The 20,862-nt window shown below is 43.6% G+C and overlaps 1 protein-coding gene across 1 annotated transcript; it reads right to left on the reverse strand.

Moving 5' to 3' along the window:
- Positions 1–330: 330 nt before the first annotated feature.
- Positions 331–20,756, reverse strand: UTP25 (UTP25 small subunit processome component). Its single transcript, XM_083605105.1, has 12 exons — positions 20,257–20,756; positions 18,690–18,729; positions 17,236–17,488; positions 16,944–17,150; positions 15,598–15,686; positions 14,955–15,365; positions 13,601–13,820; positions 8,771–8,973; positions 6,949–7,131; positions 5,062–5,174; positions 2,827–3,072; positions 331–1,165 (listed from the first exon to the last, which is right to left on the reverse strand). The coding sequence occupies exons 1-12, from the start codon at positions 20,361–20,363 to the stop codon at positions 919–921; spliced, it is 2,319 nt and encodes a 772-aa protein (XP_083461231.1). The 5' UTR covers positions 20,364–20,756; the 3' UTR covers positions 331–918.
- Positions 20,757–20,862: the final 106 nt, after the last annotated feature.

Raw genomic sequence — 20,862 nt, forward strand, 5'->3', positions numbered from 1 at the left:
TTGGCATAAGGATCCACAAAAGGGAGTAGGGAAGTCAAAGGGGATTTACTGATTATGTTTTAAATGTTTTCTTTGTTGTTGCTTGTAAACCTGAAAATGCTAAAATAAACTCTCTCTCTTTTTAAAGGAACATTCCTATATCAATGCTGGCTAATTCAGGGATTGAAATGGAATTGCTTCTTTATTGGTGTTTAGTTCCTGCACTAGAGGAATTAGACACAGTTAATCAGCTTAAAACTAAAATAGACAACAATGCAATGGCGGAGACTAGTGAACCACAGCTCTGCAGGCCTATTTTGACATTTAAAGGACACAATCATTATACAAATATTTTAAAAAGTTTGACAAATTTTTTTTTAATAAATGCAATGACAAAACACAAATAGACCACAATTTTTTTTTAACAAGACATCTCTCACATGTTTGATGTTTATAGTTATCCAAAGGGTGAGTGACTGGCTGGCTGTGTTTTTCTGGTCACCGTAGTGTCCTGGTCAGCATCTAGCTTTACTGAAGGTCACTTCAAGGAACAGGTGGAGAATGATGGACCAGACCCTAAAGAACAGCTGGCAACCACTGGCCATTGGAGGGCTAAAGGGTGCTTGCTAGAGGGGTGGACTGGAGCCAGGGTCTGCTAGTTGCTGATCCCTACTGTAGCTGTACTGTATTAGACAGTGTATTCAAAACAGTTAAAAGCAAATGTGGGGGGAAGAACTCTCAGCACCCTTAACTACAGCTCCCAGGATTGTTTTGGGGTGTGGGGAGCCATAACTGCTCATGTGGTATAATCACATTTTAAATGCATGGTGTGGACATGGCCTTTCCCCCCCTAACATTTGTTCTGGAAGAAGCACAAGCCCCAAATAATAGGCTGAACAGGTCAAGGAGTCCATTCGAAATCTCAGTCCACTGCTTATTTCACTCTGTTTCTCCGGTGACAAAAAGGTGCACATTTTTGGAAGACTGGAGCATTTGGGCCGCCCGGTCGACACCCACCACCGCAGCCACCTTTTGAGCATCGTATTTTGAGTACAGCACTGTGCAGGTCAAGGTGGCCTCTTCTTCGCTGCCTGCCAGCTTCATCATATTGCAGACCTCACTATAGAAATGGGGATAGGTGGGCAGTTCGTAAAAAATAAGGTTCCGGATGCCTCTAATTGAGTACCTGAATAAAGCAAACAAACAAGAGGGCACAAAATGATTAATATGCAACCGGGCAACACAGAAATTCCTTTTTGAAACTTTAACCATTTATAGATGAAACAGAATACAGTGGTACCTCAGGATACAGACGCTTCAGGTTACAGATGCTTAGGTTACAGACTCCACTAACCCAGAAATAGTACCTCAGGTTAAGAACAGTTTCAGGTTAAGAACGGACCTCCAGAACAAATTAAGTTCTTAACCCGAGGTACCACTGTACAGCCCCTTTTAAATTTAACGGACCCCTGGGATTTCAACAAGGGAAATGAGACTTCCTGACCCCCCCCCACTCTGCAGTGAAGCAAGATTAAAAGTTACAATGCAGAGAGGTAGAATAGATTCTGTAGACTGCTAGCCACCAAAAAAACAGGGTCTCTGGATGCCTGAAACCTTCCCGCAGCTATCTGTTGAACCTCCTCCCTCCCCACCTTATTTCTTTATGTTTGGCATTTGTTGGACACCCTATTTCATAAAGGTATCTGGTCGACTTTCAGTGAATAAGTAAAAAACAATGCAATACAAAAAAAACTATCAAACTGATATCTACATAAATGCAAACAAAAGCAAACCTCACTGTACCCCCCACCCCCATTAAAATGCAGATATAAATGCTGAGAGGCCCAGCCTTCAAAATTTAAAAGGTTTGGGTGAATCAAAAGGGCTTCAGTTGGTGCCCCAAAGATCACAAAGGTGGCATCATTTTTATAAGGAAGGGCTGCGGATTCCTATTCAAACATCACTCCTCTAGTGGACCAGCAAAGTAACATCCCCTAGGTCCCTTCTCCTCTTGTCAAACTGGATCATCTCTATCCACCTTTGTTCTTACCACTTAATCCAGACTTCTGGAACAAGGGAAACTTCCTCATACCAAGTCAGACCTTTGGTCCATCTAGCTCGGCCCTGTCTACACAAGGGGTTGCCAACCTGGTCCCTACTGCCCACTAGTGGGTGTTTCAGGGTTCTAGGTGGGCGGTAGGGGGTTCTAAGGCACTAGCTGAATCTTCCTTCCATCGAGCAATGGTGGGCGGTAAGGAAATTTTACCATCAAGAAAGATGCATTAGTGGGCAGTAGGTATAAAAAAGGTTGACTACCCCTGTTCTACACTGACTAACAGCAGCTCTCGGGGATGTCAGACAGAGGTCTCTTCCAGCCACATCTGGAGCTGTCAGGGCTTAAACCTGAGACTTGCACTCAAAGTACATTCTCTACCAGTGAGCTATGGCCCTTCCTTGTTATTAAATAAATACGTACAGCTTTGGTTCAAACGGAAGTATACACAGCATCACATTATGATCAGCTGGCAATGATTTTCAAGACACATTTTACCTTTCTATGGGAGAAATATGAGCCCAAGAAACATCAGTTATTAACACATTCAGAAATCAAACCAGAAGTGTACTGTCTTTTAGTCTATATTTATGATCTGTGGAGGAGCATCTACATTGATGGTGCTGCATAGGTGATGAAAATAATACACATTTAAGAAATCTTCCAGTGCTGTTTGAAAAATTCCACATTTTTAGCCTAATTATGAAGCATTATTAATTTTGGGGGGGAGCAAGTATGACCTCATGCACCCTCTTCTATTAAAGACTTGGACTTTAGCGACCACCCCAGCCTACCTTTTATAAAAGTGGAAACGCTCCGTGAAAATCAGAAATTGCTTCACTCCCTTTAGGAAGAATTGCCTCGCTCTGGAAATGCCAGATTTACTGGTGTATTCACAGATGTGCACAAAACTCAACTCTTCCTTCTTGAAGTAGTTCCGAAGGCGTACATAATCAAAATATGACGGGACGTAGATGAGTGTGTGCGACATGACGGCATCGCGATACTCAGGCAACACTTTCTCAATGAAAAAATGAAACCTGATTAAGGAAACATAAGCACGTTATTCTGCTCCAAAAATAAAAATTCCCAGCATCTCACTTAATGCAAATGTAGAATATATATCACACACAAACATTCTCTTTACGTTGTAAATACACGTCTTACTCAACACACTGCAAAAGGGACCATTTTGAAGGAGCCGAGTTCCAATTTATTTCCTACATAAGCAGAATAAGGGAAAGATGTCACCCTCCTCTCACTTGGGAGAGGTTTTATTAATGCTGCTTAATACAAAAGGAGGGTCTCCCCCTTAACTGATATGCACAAATGTGTCTTTATGACTATTTTTTACATGCACCACAGGCTATCTTATTCTTGATCGTATTTTCTAGCGAAAGCAATAACAATTCTTATTAAAAACATCGTAAATGCATATAAAAGTGATTTATAGACAGATCACTAGAGTCTTCATAGTAAAAACACTGCAGACAGACCACTAACTGCATCTAACATTGTGTGGAGTCTCCGCATTTTTACTATTATTCATATCCCACTTTTCCTTCAAGGACCGCAGGGTGACATATATGGTTTCTCCTGTCCCATTTATCTACGCAACATCCCTGTGAGGTTGGTTAGGCGGAGAGATGGTGATGAGTCAAAGGACACTCCACGATATTTTGGAGACTGAGTGGGCACTTGGCTCTCAAACTTTCTTGGTGAGCTTTAGTGGGAGCATGGGGAATTTCCACTATGGCAGTGATTACATTGTTCAAGTGATGGGAGATGCAGTCCAAAGCACTTGGGAGGGCATCAGACTGGGGAGGGCTGTTGCAGCTGCAACGCAGAGCACTTAACCACAAGGAAACGTTTAGGAGTCCTCCACAAGGCAAGTGTCTAATGCCCAAGGAAAATAATTGGGACCGGCAACAGAGTGTTTCAGTGCAGAGTTGTTCAGGGTTGCCATCTTCCAGAGTTCCATCCTCTGGTTTTCTATTCTCTCCTGATATGCCCCGCGGAGGACCTTAAGGTCCATAAATAGCAACACCCTAGTGGTCCCAGGTCCTAAGGAAGTCAGATTAGCCTCAACCAGAGCCAGGGCCTTTTCAACACTGGCTCTGGCCTGGTGGAACGCCCTGTCTCATGAGACCAGGGCCCTGCAGGATCTGATTTCTTTCCGCAGGGCCTGTAAGACAGAGTTGTTCCACCTGGCCTTTGGCTTGGAACCAGCCTGATCCCCTTCCCCTCTTTCCTTTTCCTTCTGTGATGGAACCCCTATTTGGGGACTTCCCTGGCTTTTTTCTGGCCCACGTAGGACCAGTCTGGATAGTTGGCCTTGGTAAAGATTTGATGTTTTCATCCCCAAAAAGTATTTGATTTGAGTTTCTACTGAAATGAGGCTGCATTTTAATGTTGTATTTTAATCTTGTTTTTAAGTTGTATTTTAATCCATTGTTTTTATATCTGGTGTTAGCCGCACTGAGCCCGGTCTTGGCTAGGGAGGGCAGGGTATAAATAATAAAAATTATTATTATCATCATCATCATCATCATCATCTCCCCACAGCCCTGGTAGGTAGCAATCTTTGCCTACAGAGTGTGCCCAGTCCTCATTGTGCTGTTTCTGGGGTCTGCCCGCTAGGCTTCCCTGCCTGCCCCCTGGCTAAAGATTCATTGCACTTTGGCAAGGCTTGAGGTCCCCTGCTGACACCTCCTCCTTGTCTGCAGATGGTGCCGTTTTGCCTGCATAAAGATCAGTGCTTGGAGAAGGAGTTTGCTATTAGTATATAGGATTGAGGTTTCTATAGCACCGCAGGAGGTTAGCCGAAGATTCTGGTGTGCATAATGTTGCCATTCAGCAGGCTGTGTTGGTTTCCTTGGATTTTTAAAATTTATTCCCCCGCCCACTGCCTGCACACACACACACACACACACACACACACACACACACTCTTTCCACAATGCTACACTCTACTGAGCACCAAATCTGAACCTGATGTCAGAAGAGCACAGCTGAAACGACCACATTACCTGGCATCTATTGCAGAAATGGAATTTTCTGCTTCCAGCTTGCGAAAAACATGAGGAAGCTGTACTACAACGTGGCTTATAGAGCCCTTCAGAGGTATGTTCCTTACCGCTACCTGCAAGAAGCAAACACAACAGGCAAATGAAGGCAATGTTAGAACAGACAGGTTACATCTGAGATCAACTCTCATGGAAAGGCTAAGAGTTGGCTTGCCGGCTTGGAACAGTTTGGTTCTTCATTCCCTCTATAACCAGCACTCAGGCATGAGTGCCATTTGCTTATGTAACCCAAACGCTCCCTCTGCCCAAGGTTTGCAAATATATAAACAATATTTTCCTTGCTCAGGGGACTAAGAGACGCAAAACAGCTTAATGAGGACTGAGGGTGCTTCGCATACCCAGAACACTGGCTGCCTCTTGGGGTGGAAAAATGGAAAACTACACAGGAGGGGGAAACAGAATGGAACATCCTATTGAGAAAGGGGACACTGAACTGGAGCTGCACCATGTTCCAACCAAAAAATTTACAAAGAGTGGGAGTGCATAAAGGAATACATGGAAACATTTGGTTTTGGAGCTTAAATTTAACATGCAATAGGTAAAATGCGCAAGGATACAAGACGATGTCATGACATATATGGAACAACAAATACAAACTTTTGTTAACACAACGAGAAAAAATATTAGGTTGAGAAGATCACACATGGGTGAAGGGAAGTAACGGGAACGGGGGGAGGGAGGTACAGGGCAGCATTTGGAAAATTGTTAATGATATATATGTGATTTAAGAGGTTAAGAACAAGGAGTTAAAAGAAGGAGATTAACATGAATGAAAAGCAAAGTCATGTTCCTGTTTGTATTATGATTTATTTTGGTTGTAAAATCCTCTGGTGTAAAGAGTGTACAATTATTTTAAAAAATAAAAACTTAAAACTTAAAAAAATAAAAACAAACAACTGCAATTCCCAGGATTCACTGAAGGATGCCATTGCCCTTAAAGCAGAATAAAACCAATATAGAATTGGAACTGCAACATTTTATTGTACGTCCCCCTTGTCTACTTTAGAATCCTGTTCTCAACAGCAACGGACAGCCGGATGCTCTTAGAAACAAGTAGGGCATGGCGATGACAGCTACCTTCATTATTTAGCTTTAGCAACTGGTAAGTTGCCTGTGAAAAAGGACTCTTCATTCAGCTGTCAAGGTTAGCAGTACTTAATAAGGCCATTTGTCTATCCTCCATGAACTGGCTTAATCCTTTTTTTAAAAACCCTCTAACTAGTAGCCATCAACTCGTCAAGGAGAGTGGTGAATTCGACAAGTAAATCAAGAATTGTGGGGAAAGGAGACACTTCCTTCTTCCTGTCATGAATCCAGTGCCAAAGAAACACTTCCTTTTACAGGAAAGTCTCCTGCACGCTATGCTTTCTCTTTGTACCTATAAATTACCATTTAAGGGAGGAAGAGAGACAGAGGGTACTCATCATAGGGTTGTGCTTGGCCCCAGGGATACTAGTTGCCAACCCTTATTTTACATGAACAAAGAAGATTTGTGTTGGTGCAAGGAAGATAGAAATAGGACATTACTGTTGGGGACGATGCCTGTCAAGGTTCATATCTTTAACGGGACAATGCGGGTGGTGGGATATTTTAACAAACAAGCTTCAATATCAGCTTGGCAGCAGGAGACAAATGTAATAACTGGAGGCAGCAATAATCTGAGGTCAGCTTGTCTTGAGACATTAAAACACATTAGGAATGGGAAGATTTATTATCTGTAAGTCCATAAGCACACACCCTCCCATTGCCCTTTGCTGCAAGGTCATGTTGGAAGGCCAATAAGCCTTCTTCACTTCTATACAAGGGCTACAGACACATGTGAACACTAACCTGCCCCCTGTAATTGAAGCAGTGCTTATTGAAGATGGAGTTGATCTGTGGATCCTGGAGGGCGCTGAACAGCAGTGTCTGCCGATAATACTTGGACCAGTTGTTCAGATTGAACATTCGCACCCGCGAGAAATCCACCCCATGAGACTCCAAAGGCAATAGGTTAATGTGGTTCGTCAGGTGCTGTGAGCAGATTTTAAAAAGAAAAGGAAGATGTCCGTCAATCTGGATTGGTTTGCAGGAAGAGGAAAATCAAGGAGAGAGAACCCTGAAAAGTTCATGCATTATACTAAAATGAGGCACGTGAATGGAAATCTGAACTATTAAACTCCTTTCCTGGCTGAAACTGAGCAGCGGATTTGGCTCACTGGTAGAACACCAGTCTGAATAGAGAAGGTCGTAGGTTCAACCCTTGGCATCTCCAGGGAGAGGAAAGTCACCCGTCTGAAAATTTGGGAGAGCCATTGCCAGCCAGTACAGAATTGTTTGTATACTGCCCTTCATCCAAAGACCACAAGGCAGTTCACAACATAAAAATACAACACAAAATAGGTAACAAAACAAACAAACAAATCAATAACACACACCCCCCATGAGCACATTTTAAAGGCCATAGATTGTTTAATCAGCCAAAGGCCTGGTTATAGAGAAACATTCTCGCCTGGCGCCAAGACAATACTGAGCTAGACAGACCAAAAGGTCCGACTCGGTATTTGGCAGCTTCCTTATGTTCCTAACAGCTCTTTGGCTGTTGTTGCTAGGAGGCTTTTGTTGCCTCTCAAGCTCATTTCTGGAAAATCATTCTGCAGCATCCAAGAGACTGTCAATGATCACTGCAGCATGTGTTTAGTGAAACGAGGGTCATTCGACACCTGGCTTGCTCTAAGTGTTGTTTGAACCATCCAGTGTTAGAAACCATACAAAATGAAATCTTTTAGTTGGTTCTAGTGTTCTCAACTGGCCCACAGGAAATAATATGGTACAAGAAGAGATCACAGGAGCTGCTTAGGCTGCTTTTCATAGTTTCCATGTCTTTGCAACTGATTTGCCCTTAGAAAGAACTCCCCACTATTTTCTAGCATGACATCAGAAGAGCTGGCTGGATCAGGCCAGTGGCCCATTGAGTCCAGCATCCTGTTATCACAGTGCTCAACCAGATGTCCTGCTGGCAGGCTTCTCACAGACATCAGTACAGCTGAACTCTACCAATCTGAAATTCCCAGAAACCGGTACTCAGGGCATAATGCCTCTGACGGTGGAAGTAGAGAATAGCCTTATCCTCCACAGATATGACTACAGTGGCACTTCAGGTTAAGAACTTAATTCGTTCTGGAGGTCAGTTCTTAACCTGAAACTGTTCTTAACCTGAAGCACTTTAGCTAATGGGGCCTCCCGCTGCTGCCACGCGATTTCTGTTCTCATCCTGAAGCAAAGTTCTTAACCTGAGGTACTATTTCTGGGTTAGTGGAGTCTGTAACATGAAGCGTCTGTAACCCGAGGCACCACTGTAATCCTATTTTTAAAGCTGGTGGCCATTGCTACTTGTGGAAGCCTTGCCAGGAGAATTTCTAAGCAATGTGCTACTTCTAGAGGGAAGCCTTGCCTGTTGAAGGCAGTCCCAAAAGGAGAATCGGCTTCGCTAAATTTTAAGAATGCATCCGCACTCAGAAACCCAGAACACATGTCTCCATCCCATGAGTTCAAATTAAACACCCGCATTAAAATTTGCTGGCTGTTTACTGCATTACCTATCTTGTGAACCCTGTTTGTGAGGCATGATACATGAGTGAAAAGGGTAAGAAGGGGTAAGGAGATGCATTACCAAAACATGCTCCCAGTTCTGCATTAGGTAGATGTCGGCCTCATCGATGATAAGAATTTCTATGGACGAGAGGAAATCATAGTCTCTCTTGTTCTCTCCATCAGCTCCAATAACAGTCCTCAGGCCAAGGGGAGATGCAATGATAATATCGGAGGAGTAAAAAGGCGCGTACAGCCGTATGCTCTTCTGAAGAACAGAAACACCTGCCCAAACACAGACAGGCAAGTCAGTCACCAGTCAGTCATTTCAACAGTCATTATTTCACAGAATCCCAGAATGGTTGTGTATAGTTGTTCCTTTCTCTCTGAACCATCACAACCTTCACACCTGATCACAATGGCTGTGATCTGGGTGAGTTGGGTGAGCATGCAAGTGTGCATAGAAACCTCTGAGTGGATGCAGCTTACTCTACAAAAGGCAATGATCACATGTGTCACTCTGCCCAATTTTGTCTCTGAGAGCCAGTGTGGTGTAGTGGTTAAGAGTGGTGGACTCGTAATCTGGGGAACGGGGTTCGCGTCTCCGCTCCTCCACATGCAGCTGCTGGGTGACCTTGGGCCAGTCACACTTCTCTGAAGTCTCTCAGCCCCACTCACCTCACAGAGTGTTTGTTGTGGGGGAGGAAGGGAAAGGAGATTGTTGATCGCTTTGAGACTCCTTCGGGTAGTGATAAAGCGGGATATCAAATCCAAACTCTTCTTCATCTTCTTCTTTGGTCCTACCCATTGCTAGCTAGGGTTGCCCATGAGGGAATGCTGCCCTTGGGATAGGCCCCAAGTCAGGGATGGGGAACATCCAGCCCATGAGCATATCTTGGCCTGCCAGGCCATCTTCCCCAAACCTATGACCATCCACCCATCAGCTGACATCACTGGTGACACCAGCTGACAGGCAGGGTTTAATCCTGCACTGGTTGCATTATCTTGTTCCCAGCAAAAAATGCACAGCCTAGGCAGCAGAACAAGATCAGCATGAGACTAGAGACTTGAAGGGGAAGGGTGAGGGAAACTCACAAAGGCTCCTCTCTCACTCCCATCAGAGTGAAAGGCATTTTGACAGGTGGGCAGCCCTGCCCACTCGTCAAATTAAGTCTGCAAGGCAGATCCTGATAAAGACCTGGCACATGGAGTAAAAAATGTTCCCCATCCTAAATGGAGGCACAACCCATTTCCATGCAACCACCGCCATGGTGTAAAGCCCACTGGTGGTTCCAAATACATGGAACCAATGACATGAACTGGATAGTAGACCTTCCTCCAATTCCCTTGTTTGAATTGGGATCAGCTGTTTCCCTGATTCCAAACACACCTACAGGGTCAACATTAAGTGACAATGCAGCAACCAGTATCACAAAAATGAACGCACGCCATGTTTGTCACTACGGTGAAGAGAACTTCTCTGCTTCTTTCAGCATACCTAGTAAGTAGGTAAGACACATTCGTACAGGGAAGGGAAATCCTGAAGGGAACCATTTGGCAACTGGACTTAATCAAAAGGAAACCATCAGCGGCAGTCATGACGCACTACTTGCATCTCTTGGCTGTATTATTAAGCAATATCTTTCATGAGACAATACCTTCAAGTAACATTAGGTTTTAAAGCAGCCTTCTCATAGCAAGAGTCCTAGACATCAAGCCACAGGGAAAGACTCTGCATAATGCACCAATAAACCAGCATGAAATTGCAATTTCTGGAAGAGTCTTGACGCTTTCTGTTTAGCCAACATTTGGACTCACTTCACCTGGGGAGAGTACAGCAGGGCTCAGCTGGAAGCCGCAGGCATTCTAGCTGCACAATCACCATTTTGCAGATGAACACAACATCTAGATCATTTACTGAATTTCTGCTTTCTCCAGTCCTCAAGGGCAACAAAGAAGAGTGACGGTTACAACACTGCCATCAGATTCGATTTCGGTTTTCTAGTTTCAGCGCAGTGCAGGGCTCGTTAGGGGTTCAACAACTCCAGAATAAGGGCTGCCTCCACCTATGCCTCCACAACGATTATTGCAGCTTCCACACCTTGGCATCCCCAATGTTTATTGCACACCATTGCAGCTGGGGTGTGCTTGTGCTGGTGGTAGATTAGCAGGCTGCATGTTCCATACAAAAGCATACAGCTTTGCTCTATGCTTACCGAAGTGTAGAGTTAGAAGGGACCTGGGAATTCACCTAGTCCAACGCGCTGCTCAGTGAAGAATCTGCAGTGCAGGGTGCACTCCTGATAAATGGCTGCCCAGCTTCTGTTTAAACACCTCCAGCAAAATAAAAGTCCACCACCGCCACACAAGGCAATCTGTTCCATCCTCAGATAGCTCTTTTATCATCTGGAAGCTTCTCCGAATGTTTCAAAGTCCTGGCTTCAGCAGCAACGGAGAACCCGTCTTCTCCATTTTCTGTGTGATCACTCTTCAGATATTTAAAGACTGCTGTCAACCGTGTCTGGAGAAGGAACTGGCAAACCACTCCAGTATTTTGCCAAGAAAACTCCATGGACATAAAAAAGGAGAAGCTCTGAGAAGAAAGTGAGTTTCCAAGGCATGCTCTGGTTCATGGGGTCATGGAGAGTAGAACATGACTAAGACGACTAAACAACAACAAAACCCCTTAATCTTCTCTCCTCTGGGCTTTACATTTCCAACTCTTTCAACTGTTCCTCATAGGTAATGAATTCCAGACCCTTCACTATCCTAGTTTCTCTCTTCCCTGGACACTTTCCAGTTTGTAAGGAGAAGGCATGGCACAAATTATTATTAATATTATTAATTTTTTTTATTATTAGAATTTGTATACCACCCTATACCTAGGGGTCTCATTTTAAAAGGGCATAGGATATCAATCAGATCAACCAAAGGCCTGGTTAAAAAGGAACGTTTTTGCCTGGTGCCTCAAGGTGTATAATGAAGGCGCCAGGCGAACTTCCCTGGGGAGAGCATTCCACAGACAGGGAGCCACTGCAGAGAAGGCCCGTTCTCGTGTTGCCACCCTGCGGACCTCTCAAGGAGGAGGCACATAAAGGAGGACCTCAGAAGATGATCTCAAGCGTATTCCAAAGATCACAGCACTGCCACAGAGGACCAGTGGACATATTTCCTGTTTTGCACAGAGCAACAACCAGCTGATTGAGAAGAGGGGGACACACTCTCTGTGTCTAAGATTTTGACTCCTGAAATACCAGGGCACGGTCCAACTTTGTGCAGGGTAAAGGCACAACTGGACCAAAAGCAGCACAAGACACAGCCACATACTGCTTCTGTCCCAGCCAATTTCTCCATATTGACTGTGTCTTCCCATGGTTGTGCAAAGCGTTTTCTTGTGCGCTCCAAATTAGTCCACATCCACCTCTTCTTCACTTTTGAGGAGGAAGGACAAGTGATGCAGTTGCTAGGCAGCAGTAGGTGGCAGCGAGGAAATACACCAAGGCATCTACTTTTCAACCCTGCACAATGTGGTTGGGCCCGTAGCTGCTGGAGCTATATATCCAGTACAGCTCTCAATGCTGATGCTCAGTGAGATTCCGAATTAGCCTGCATCTCCCTGCCATCCTTTGTTACCTTAAGTCAATCTTGCTGTAGAGAGACAAGGGAGATCAGAGCAGTTTTAAAGAAACAAAAAGGAGCAGAATATAAGGTCCTCCACTGAGCTGAGTTATAGCCGAATGAGACCACTGGCCCATCTCAGCCAGTACTGTCTACTCCGCTTGGCAGCAATGTCTCAAGCAGAGGAAGGAGAGCATGAAAGACAATTAAGTAGCAGCAGCTTCATCCATAATTTTGAAGCACCAATTGTTTTGAATCACATCCAACCCGCACAATGTGGTCCAGCTTGTGCATTTGCCTCAATGTTACAAGCAGGGCCAAGCTTGAGCCCTTTGTTGTTGTTTTTAAAAAATGGTTCTGCAATCAAATTTTCCATGCAAACTGTTTCCAATGCAATGGAATTTTCCATGGAAAAAGAGTGTCCATTTCTGAAAATGCCTTGTTCCTCAAAATTACGTAGTAACAAGATGAACAAATACGCTATTAGTGAAACTGGGGAAGTTTAAAGGTTGCAATGTACGTTTTTCAGAGTACTGTTCATTAAAAAGCATAAATGCATGCACGCACATACAATATAATTGTACAACTCTCTCGGCATGCTGAAATTAGCATGCTAACAGCTTTTGGTGTCGTCATTATAATGTCTTAAATATTTTCAAGTATTTCAATAATATCTGTAAGGCTTCAAATGAAACATCTAAGCTGCATAAATTGCACTTGACTATTTTTTTCCCACTAAGGAAAAACATTATTACCGCATACTAACTAATCAGAAAGCAAACATGCTAAACCACATTTAAATTATTTTTGGGCACTGGAATTGTTTTCCCAGCAAACCCACATCACTGGCGACTGGTAAAAATATTGCAGGTGTGTGTATGGTTTGTGGAAGATTATAAACAAAGAGATCTAAAGCAAATGAGATACACAAAGCAGTGGGGTTAGCACTTTGTGCTATCTTTTTCTTCTGAAATCACTGTTTGCAGCACTACACACCAAACCATACCTGCAACTCCTGCATCTGATGAAATGGACTGTACTCCACAAAATGTCATAATAAATTTGGTGCCAAGTGACACCTTGTTGTTTTTCCTATAAATGAAGCAGCCCTAAGGAGTCTAAATGGTAAGAGGGAGAATTACATAAAAAAACCCGCAAAAAATCGAATACTATTTTGGAGATATGGTGGGCTTCCACTGGGCATTCAAAAAAACAACCCTAAACTTGTAAAACATGCTTAATGCTTTGAACTATTTTTTAGAACAAAAAAGGACTGATCTTAAAATGTCAGTACCTAGCCTGAAGTGGTCATCAATGTTCCCAGCAAAGACAGCTTCATAATCTTCTGGCCTTTTCAGATTGGGCGGTTTCTCTTCTGGATCTGAGCCAAACTCCCCCTTGAACCGCTTTTTGTTACTAACATCAATTTTCTTTTGACTTGTCGATTCAAGGAGGCTGATGAAAATCTGCACCACACGTAAAGCAGATTCCCGGAAGGGCACCACTATCAACACCTATGCAGGGAAATGCAGAAGCAAATATATTTTGAGCAAGAAATATTTTTCAAAAGAAGACACACAGAGAGTGAGATGCTATATTGTAGGTATTTAGGGCTAGCTATTAAAAAAAAATTATGTGCCCCTCATCTAGTTTTAGCTGACTGAACACTCCTTAAAATACGTATTTATTTGCAGAATTTATATCCTACCAAATGTACAACATAAATTTATCTTTGTACCCAGGGTAGCTAACAAAGTAGAAAGATAGAAAAAAATATTGTAATGAGAATAACTAGCACAACAAACTAAAACAGCAATTGTCTGCTCAAACAGTCCAGTGAAAATCAGAGCTGCTCAAAGTTGTAAGTGTTAAAATTTACCATTCTAAGAAGAATGGGAAAACAGTAGGAAAAAAATGCCTGGTGCCTAAATCACAGTAATAAGGGCATTAGGTGGGTCTCCCTGTGGATGGCATTCCAAAGGTGAGGAGCCACCAATGAAATGGAATTTTATCTTCATTTGACACCCAGACCAGTGGTGTTGGGTGGGATAATGGTTTCAGATGATCATCTCAGTGAGCAGGCAGATTGCTGCTGGAGAAGGCAGTTCAGTGAATACCTGGGTCCATGTATATGAAGGAGAGAGTTCTAGATAACTATACAGAAATAAGGAGCATTCTCCATGGGATATACTGAACAATGTTTGTCATTCTTTATCAAACTTCCTATCCCTGGCATTTGAGCATTAAAATGAAGATCTAACCAAAAAACCCCAAACATACCCAGTGTTATGATACAAGATTTAAACAGCCCCCAAGGAATAGATCCTGGAGATTCCAATAACATTTTCTACTCAAGTCCAAAAAGAAAATTGGTCCATCGTTTGCTATACAAGAGAAGCAAATATTGGATGCAATCAATTGAAGTCTTATTGCATGATGATTATGGAATCATGGACAGTTGGCCAAACATGGGCACCTTACAGTTTCCAAGTTGTAAGAGATTTAATAATTCCCCTACTGGGTCAGGGATTCATAGGCTGATTTGAAGGGACGCCTTTACTGTACAATGGCAGCTCTGTTTAGGGAATACCACATACACCAAGGCATGTTTTCCATGCAATGATGACAAATTAAGGAAATCCTTTCACCTTTGGTCTTGTGAGTCCTTGATCTCTGAAGCTATCATCGTCAGTCCCAGGTTTTTGGTCCCTTCGCTTGGCATTATTGCCAAGCACTTGGGCATTTGCCTTCAAGACGTGGTTCAGGGCATGCAGGCAGTAGACTTGACGGACTTCTTCCCCATTGCTTAAAGCAGTCCTCTCAGGGTAGAACAAGTCCTTGTATGAATTCATGATGCAGAAAAGCTCTTTCTGCAGCGGAGTAAATGGCTGATCTTTCGATTTCACCTGCGTGGAAAGGAATGGGCTGTTGACTTTAGGCCAAGCAGATCCTAAAGGCTTGCGAAGATGAAGCCGTTTCAAATCAACTTCTTTGTCTGGCTTAACCATTCCAAACTTCTCCAATTTTGAAGAAAAAACTAACTGACCCAGTGCTGGCCACTAGAAAGGAGAAACAAACACAACACAAGGTTACACAACTCCTGTTAATAATATTAACAGCACAACACAACACAACTCCTGTTAATAATATTAGATACGCTGTAAAAGACCCTATTTCTCTTTTTTTTACAGAGGATGAGCACAACGCATTCAGAGATGAGTTAGCAAGTTTTGAACCAAATAAGGAATAGAAACCAACCACAGTGAATATGAAATAAATGTACGTTATTACCTTGACTTGGCTGATAGATTTTGAACATGAAAGAATTTTATCTATTTGTTTTTCTTCCAGTTCTTCTTCGACATGACACTTAAATGGATCTGTGTGGAGAGATAAAAACAATGTTATGAAAACTAGACTCTGCTCTACGCATTTTTAAAAGAAAACTGATCAGGAGGAGGAAATTGTTATCGCTGAATTATGAATTGTTAGAGATCTATCAGAGATCTCAAATGCTGCATCTAACAGGAAAATAGAAGAAGAAGAAGAAGAAGAAGAAGAAGAAGAAGAAGAAGAAGAAGAAGAATGTAATCATAAAAGAATCTTGCATGACAAGGCAATTCTACAGTACAGAAAACAACATCATAGCTAAAGGGGAACATCTGCCTCACCCCAATGTGGTCGGACTCCAGTTCCCATCTGCCTCAGTCAGTGCAGTCCACCTCTGTTCTACAATGAGCATACACATAAGCCTTGTCATTCCCCCCAAAAGGAACACCCATTCTCAAGAGGTTTGGCAAACCCAAGCAGGCGTTGGAAGGAATGGAAGACCCACATTTAGCAAAATATTTTTTCCACCACCAAAGAACTGAACTTATTGACAATAAAAAACAAATTAGCTATTAGTGTTCAAGTCTGATTTGCACAACTGATGACTTAAGTTAAATGCAGCTTGCTACGTGTTGTTTGCCAGATGCAATGGAAATCTCTCCTTTGTGTAGTTTTAATCAGGCAGCACAAAGAGGAGGTTCATCTGACTTCAGGTGGAAGGTAACAGGTTCTATGGCTCATCAGCTGCTCAGATCTGCTTTAAATCAATTTCTCAAGGTTCTTAGGCTACCTTAAGGAATAATGTCCTCCCCTAGGCAGCAACATATGAACCTATAACCAAGACCACCACAGTTCTAATTATATAATACAATACAATAATATATATTACATATTAAATATCAATAATCCAGCAAGCAGTAACCAGGATTAATAAACCTTTTGAAACATAAAAGAATAAAAATGACCAAAATTTCAATTAGCAATCGAAACAAGACTCTAAAAAACAGTAACAACTATAATAAAAATCCTCTTAATTTAAAGCCATTGGAAACAGGTACAGATGAGGCCAATCACACATTCCTTGGGTGTTCCATTGGGCAGGGGCCACCTCTGAAAAGGACCTGTTTCTAGTGTCTGCCAGTTTAATTGGCCTTAGTGGCATGCCAATGAAAAGGGCCTCCAAATTCAACCATAGGGCTCAGACTGGTCCAAAGAGGTGAAGGCAGTCCTTCGAGATGTCAAGAAGCTTGTATGTAGGTACTCTCCCCCACCCAACAAACATTTAATATAAAGACCATGCATTTTACCTTTTGCAATATCTGCAGAACCACTGCTTTCTTTTCCATCTGCAGAAGGATCACTGCACTCTTCTTCTATGAAATTGGTTTCCAGGCTAAACTCAGATTCGTGCTGCACGTCTGTGAATTCTTCAGTAGCTTCATGTTTTAGGTCGCTAGAAGCCTCTGGATCTCCAGGTTCCTCTTGGCTGTTTTTCTGCAGTGGTGCTTCTTGATCTATACCAGATCAAAAAGAAGAAGAGTCATAGGTTGTATTCGTATGAGAGCTGTGGTTCACAGAATTTGAGATGCACTGGATTACCTGATTCTGGGGGGTCAGGCGCATTGCTGTCATTGTCTTCGTCCTCCATTTCTCCCTCATCTTCTTCGTACTCATCATCACTGCCCACTTCTGCATCACCTTTGTTGCTTCCTCCTTCTGATTCATCTTCATCATCCTCACTGTCCGAATACGGAGCAGTTTTTAAGGTGGCCAGTAACTTGTGATATACTGAGGCTTGTTCAGAATCATTCTCTGTGTCACTTTCTGAGCTTGACTGCTCAGAAGTGTCTGACTAGAAATGGGGAAAAAATAACCCAGGACATATAATACAAACATACTGATACAGATTCTGATCACTGGATGCTGAGCCTAGTATTACCTTCTATACTATTCTATCCAAATCCAGCTTTTATATGTCAGCAACCCTCCAAAGTTCACAGGCTGAGGGGTTTCCTTCTTAACAGGTAATGCCAGTGATTAAACTTAGGATCTCATGCATGTAGACTGTCCTTCTACAAGATGGTGCCCTCAAGATGGGCAACTCCTGGCTGTGTTCAGCTGTAGCCTGAAACATCTGGAAAGCAACAGGTTGGAGAAGACTGATGCGGACCACTTGCATTCCTTCCAATAGGGATTCAGGCCTCATCATGGGACTTAAACTGGTAATAAATATTTCAAGTTTTGTGTTAAGAAATCCAAATTATGGGTGAGATCCAATGGCACGTCAGGGGCCATGACGGTACTTCTCTTCTTCCCCTGCACCCCTATCTGCTCTAGAGTATCCCTCAACTCATTGGAGCAGATGTTTGGGGCTTGTGGGGAGCTGCAGGAAGGAGGGAAAGGAATTCCCATTTGCAACAGCAAAAATGTGTTGTGCAAGCGGGATGGGTTGGGGCAGGGATAGAGAATGAGCTGGAGCCAGAGGATGGGACTGCTGAAGTCCTACTCTGTTATTACTGCAAGCTTCCACAAACCTTCCCCAGCTTTTTCAGATTTGCAAGCTTTCCTCTGAAGTAACAAGTGCTAGGACAGGAATAGAGAACCTGTGGCCTTTCAAATGTTGTTGGATTACAATCCCTACAATGCTCGACCACTGGCTGTGCTTGGCTGAGGGTGATGTGAGTGGAGTCCAATAAGATATGCTGAAGCCTAAATTCTGGGTAAAATACCAGGCGCTAAAGCAGACACATAAAATCATAGAATTGTGGAGTTGGAAGGGACCCTGAGGATCGTCCAGCCGGAACCCCTGCAATACAATGCAGCTGCCCTATACAGGGATCGAACCTGCAACATTGCCACTATTAGCACCACACTGAGCTATCGAATTACACTGCAACCAGGGATGGAAACAGCAAAGGCAGTGAGGAGGGATGTGCTATAGAATTTGAACTAACTGTGTTAATACAATTAGTCAGTTTTCATGCATTAGCATTTGCCATTAATTTATCCAAATAAAAAGAGGCATGCTTTAAAAAAGGTAGGGTCACTCTTACCAGTTCACAGATTTGAGTTGGTTTTTCTTTCCCAGAAACCCTAAAAGGAAACCATTTGAATTTAATTTATCTTTAGCGACTGATACATAGATTGAAAAAAAAAATTAAAAATAATCAAAATGGTGTGTAGCTTTTAATATTTGGAGAGTTTAGCACAAGAAGATGTGAGCATTACTGCACATAGATGCCCATCACAACTTATAATGTCCTGATTGGAACCAGAACAACAAGAGATTTCCAAAAGACAATAATATTTTAAGGGTTCCTTAATGCTTGCATCACTCTACTGTGTGCAGTCTTTGCACACCTGTGTGGACACCACCTGGGAGCTGGAAGGAGATCACTGATGGCTCAAAGCTGAACTGCACCTTTCGAAAAAGAGAAAACTTTACAGAAAGCTGTGATCAAACCATCCCAAGTGAGTTGTCCTTTCTGGGCCCCAAATGACTGAAGGAAAAAAAGCATCAATCCCAGATTATTATTGCTGCTGCATCACCTAATACATTGTAGAGAATCTGGCATTGAATAATTGGAAAGGAAAGGAGGAGCCCAAAGATACAGTTATACTGGGTACAAGCAATAGCTTTTAATAGGCATGTTTAGTCAGATGTAAGCCCCACTGAACTCTATGGGGCTTGGCCCCTGGTAAGTGTGCATACAACGGCAGTCTAAAAGACGTGTGGTGGATCGCACAACTCTTTTGTCCCAGTGCTCACTCCTGTCAAACTGTAGTGTTTGCGGGGTTTTGAAGCACTACAGGACCATGCAAAAACAGTGAACAGAGGTTGAGTGTGGGATAAGTGTGCACACTATGAGCAGCAGGGCCTTGATCATAACCAGATGCCCATGGGAAACCAGCAAGTGGTGGTATCTGTCCACAACAGCACTCCCCTCCTGCGGTTCCCAGAGAGAAGAAACACAATGGTGCATCTGCAGCAGCACAATCGGACGCCTTCATCTGCCCCAGCTGCAACAAAACTTATCTCTCCAGTAGCGGTTTCTACAGCCGCAGCAGGCTCTGTAACCTTCCAACAGTTTGCTGTCAGCCCCATAGGTGCATTCTTCTATTATCTCCCGATACAGATGGATGCCGACTGGACTGCCTTTGAGTGGGGAGATGATATCCTCTGCATTCTGGGACAGATAAGTAAAAACTTTCTGCTCTCTATCAGTTGTGAGAGATGGAGACACAGGAAGAAAGGAGGCAAAGGCCATTGAAAAATGAAAATGATGATATAGTCAGCTATGGATCACTGAAAATGCTGCAGGAGTGGGGAGAAAGGCATTTAGGGCAGCCAAAATCCTGGGAGCAGTCAGCCTTAGCAATTCAGTCGATGAGAGGAATGGGGAAATTGTGGCTTTCCAGACGTTGTTGGACTCCAACCCCCATCAGCCTTGGCCGACACGGCCAGTTACCAGGGACGATGGGAGTCGTAGTCCGACAACACTAGGAGGGCGCCGACTCAGGGAAGGCTACTGTAGGGAAATCGTTGCAGGCAAGAAGACTCATCAGCAAACAGATCCTTCACCTTTCACCTTAGACGCTATTCAAACAAGCCCCGCTCACCGATCATAGAAGGGGTGCTCCTCCCCGAAATCCTTGAGGTGCTTCTTCTGCTTCTTACTCAAGCTGCTGATCAGCTGCTGCTGCCGGCGAGCTTTTCTCTTCCCCATGTTGTCGAACTTCCTGCTCCGCTTCCCACGTGGATTTCCTCCCCTGTCGCTTTACGGCCCCCCAAGTCCGCCGCTTACGACAGTGGGCTGGGCTGAATCTGCTGTGGGTTCCTTGGCTCCTCCTGGAGGAGGAATGACTGGTACCTGGCGTGTAAGGGCTTATAGTTAGGGGGTTTTTTCCACCTTTACGCAGAAGTTCCATTGGGTCCCAGTGAGCTTGCTGGCAAGTAAATGTGTTTAGAATTGCAGCCCATATCGGTTATCCCCCCCAACCCCGGTTCGTTGAATGCTCTCTTTAATGCACGTGTTATTGAGACAGTTCTAGGGTTCCTTGAGCCTCGCTGGGGATTGTAACTCTGTGAGGGGCGGACTACAGTGCCCAGAATCCTTTGCGGCAATCGCAGCCCGGCCGCTGACGCAACTTGGACGGAGAAGGCGGGGCTTAGCTGCGGCAGCTGCTTCCCGAAACGAAGCCCCGCCCTGCTCCCTGGGCTCCTCC

The sequence above is a fragment of the Podarcis filfolensis genome (genome assembly GCF_964270895.1).
Source record: "Podarcis filfolensis genome assembly, chromosome: 3".
NCBI lineage: Eukaryota > Metazoa > Chordata > Lepidosauria > Squamata > Lacertidae > Podarcis > Podarcis filfolensis.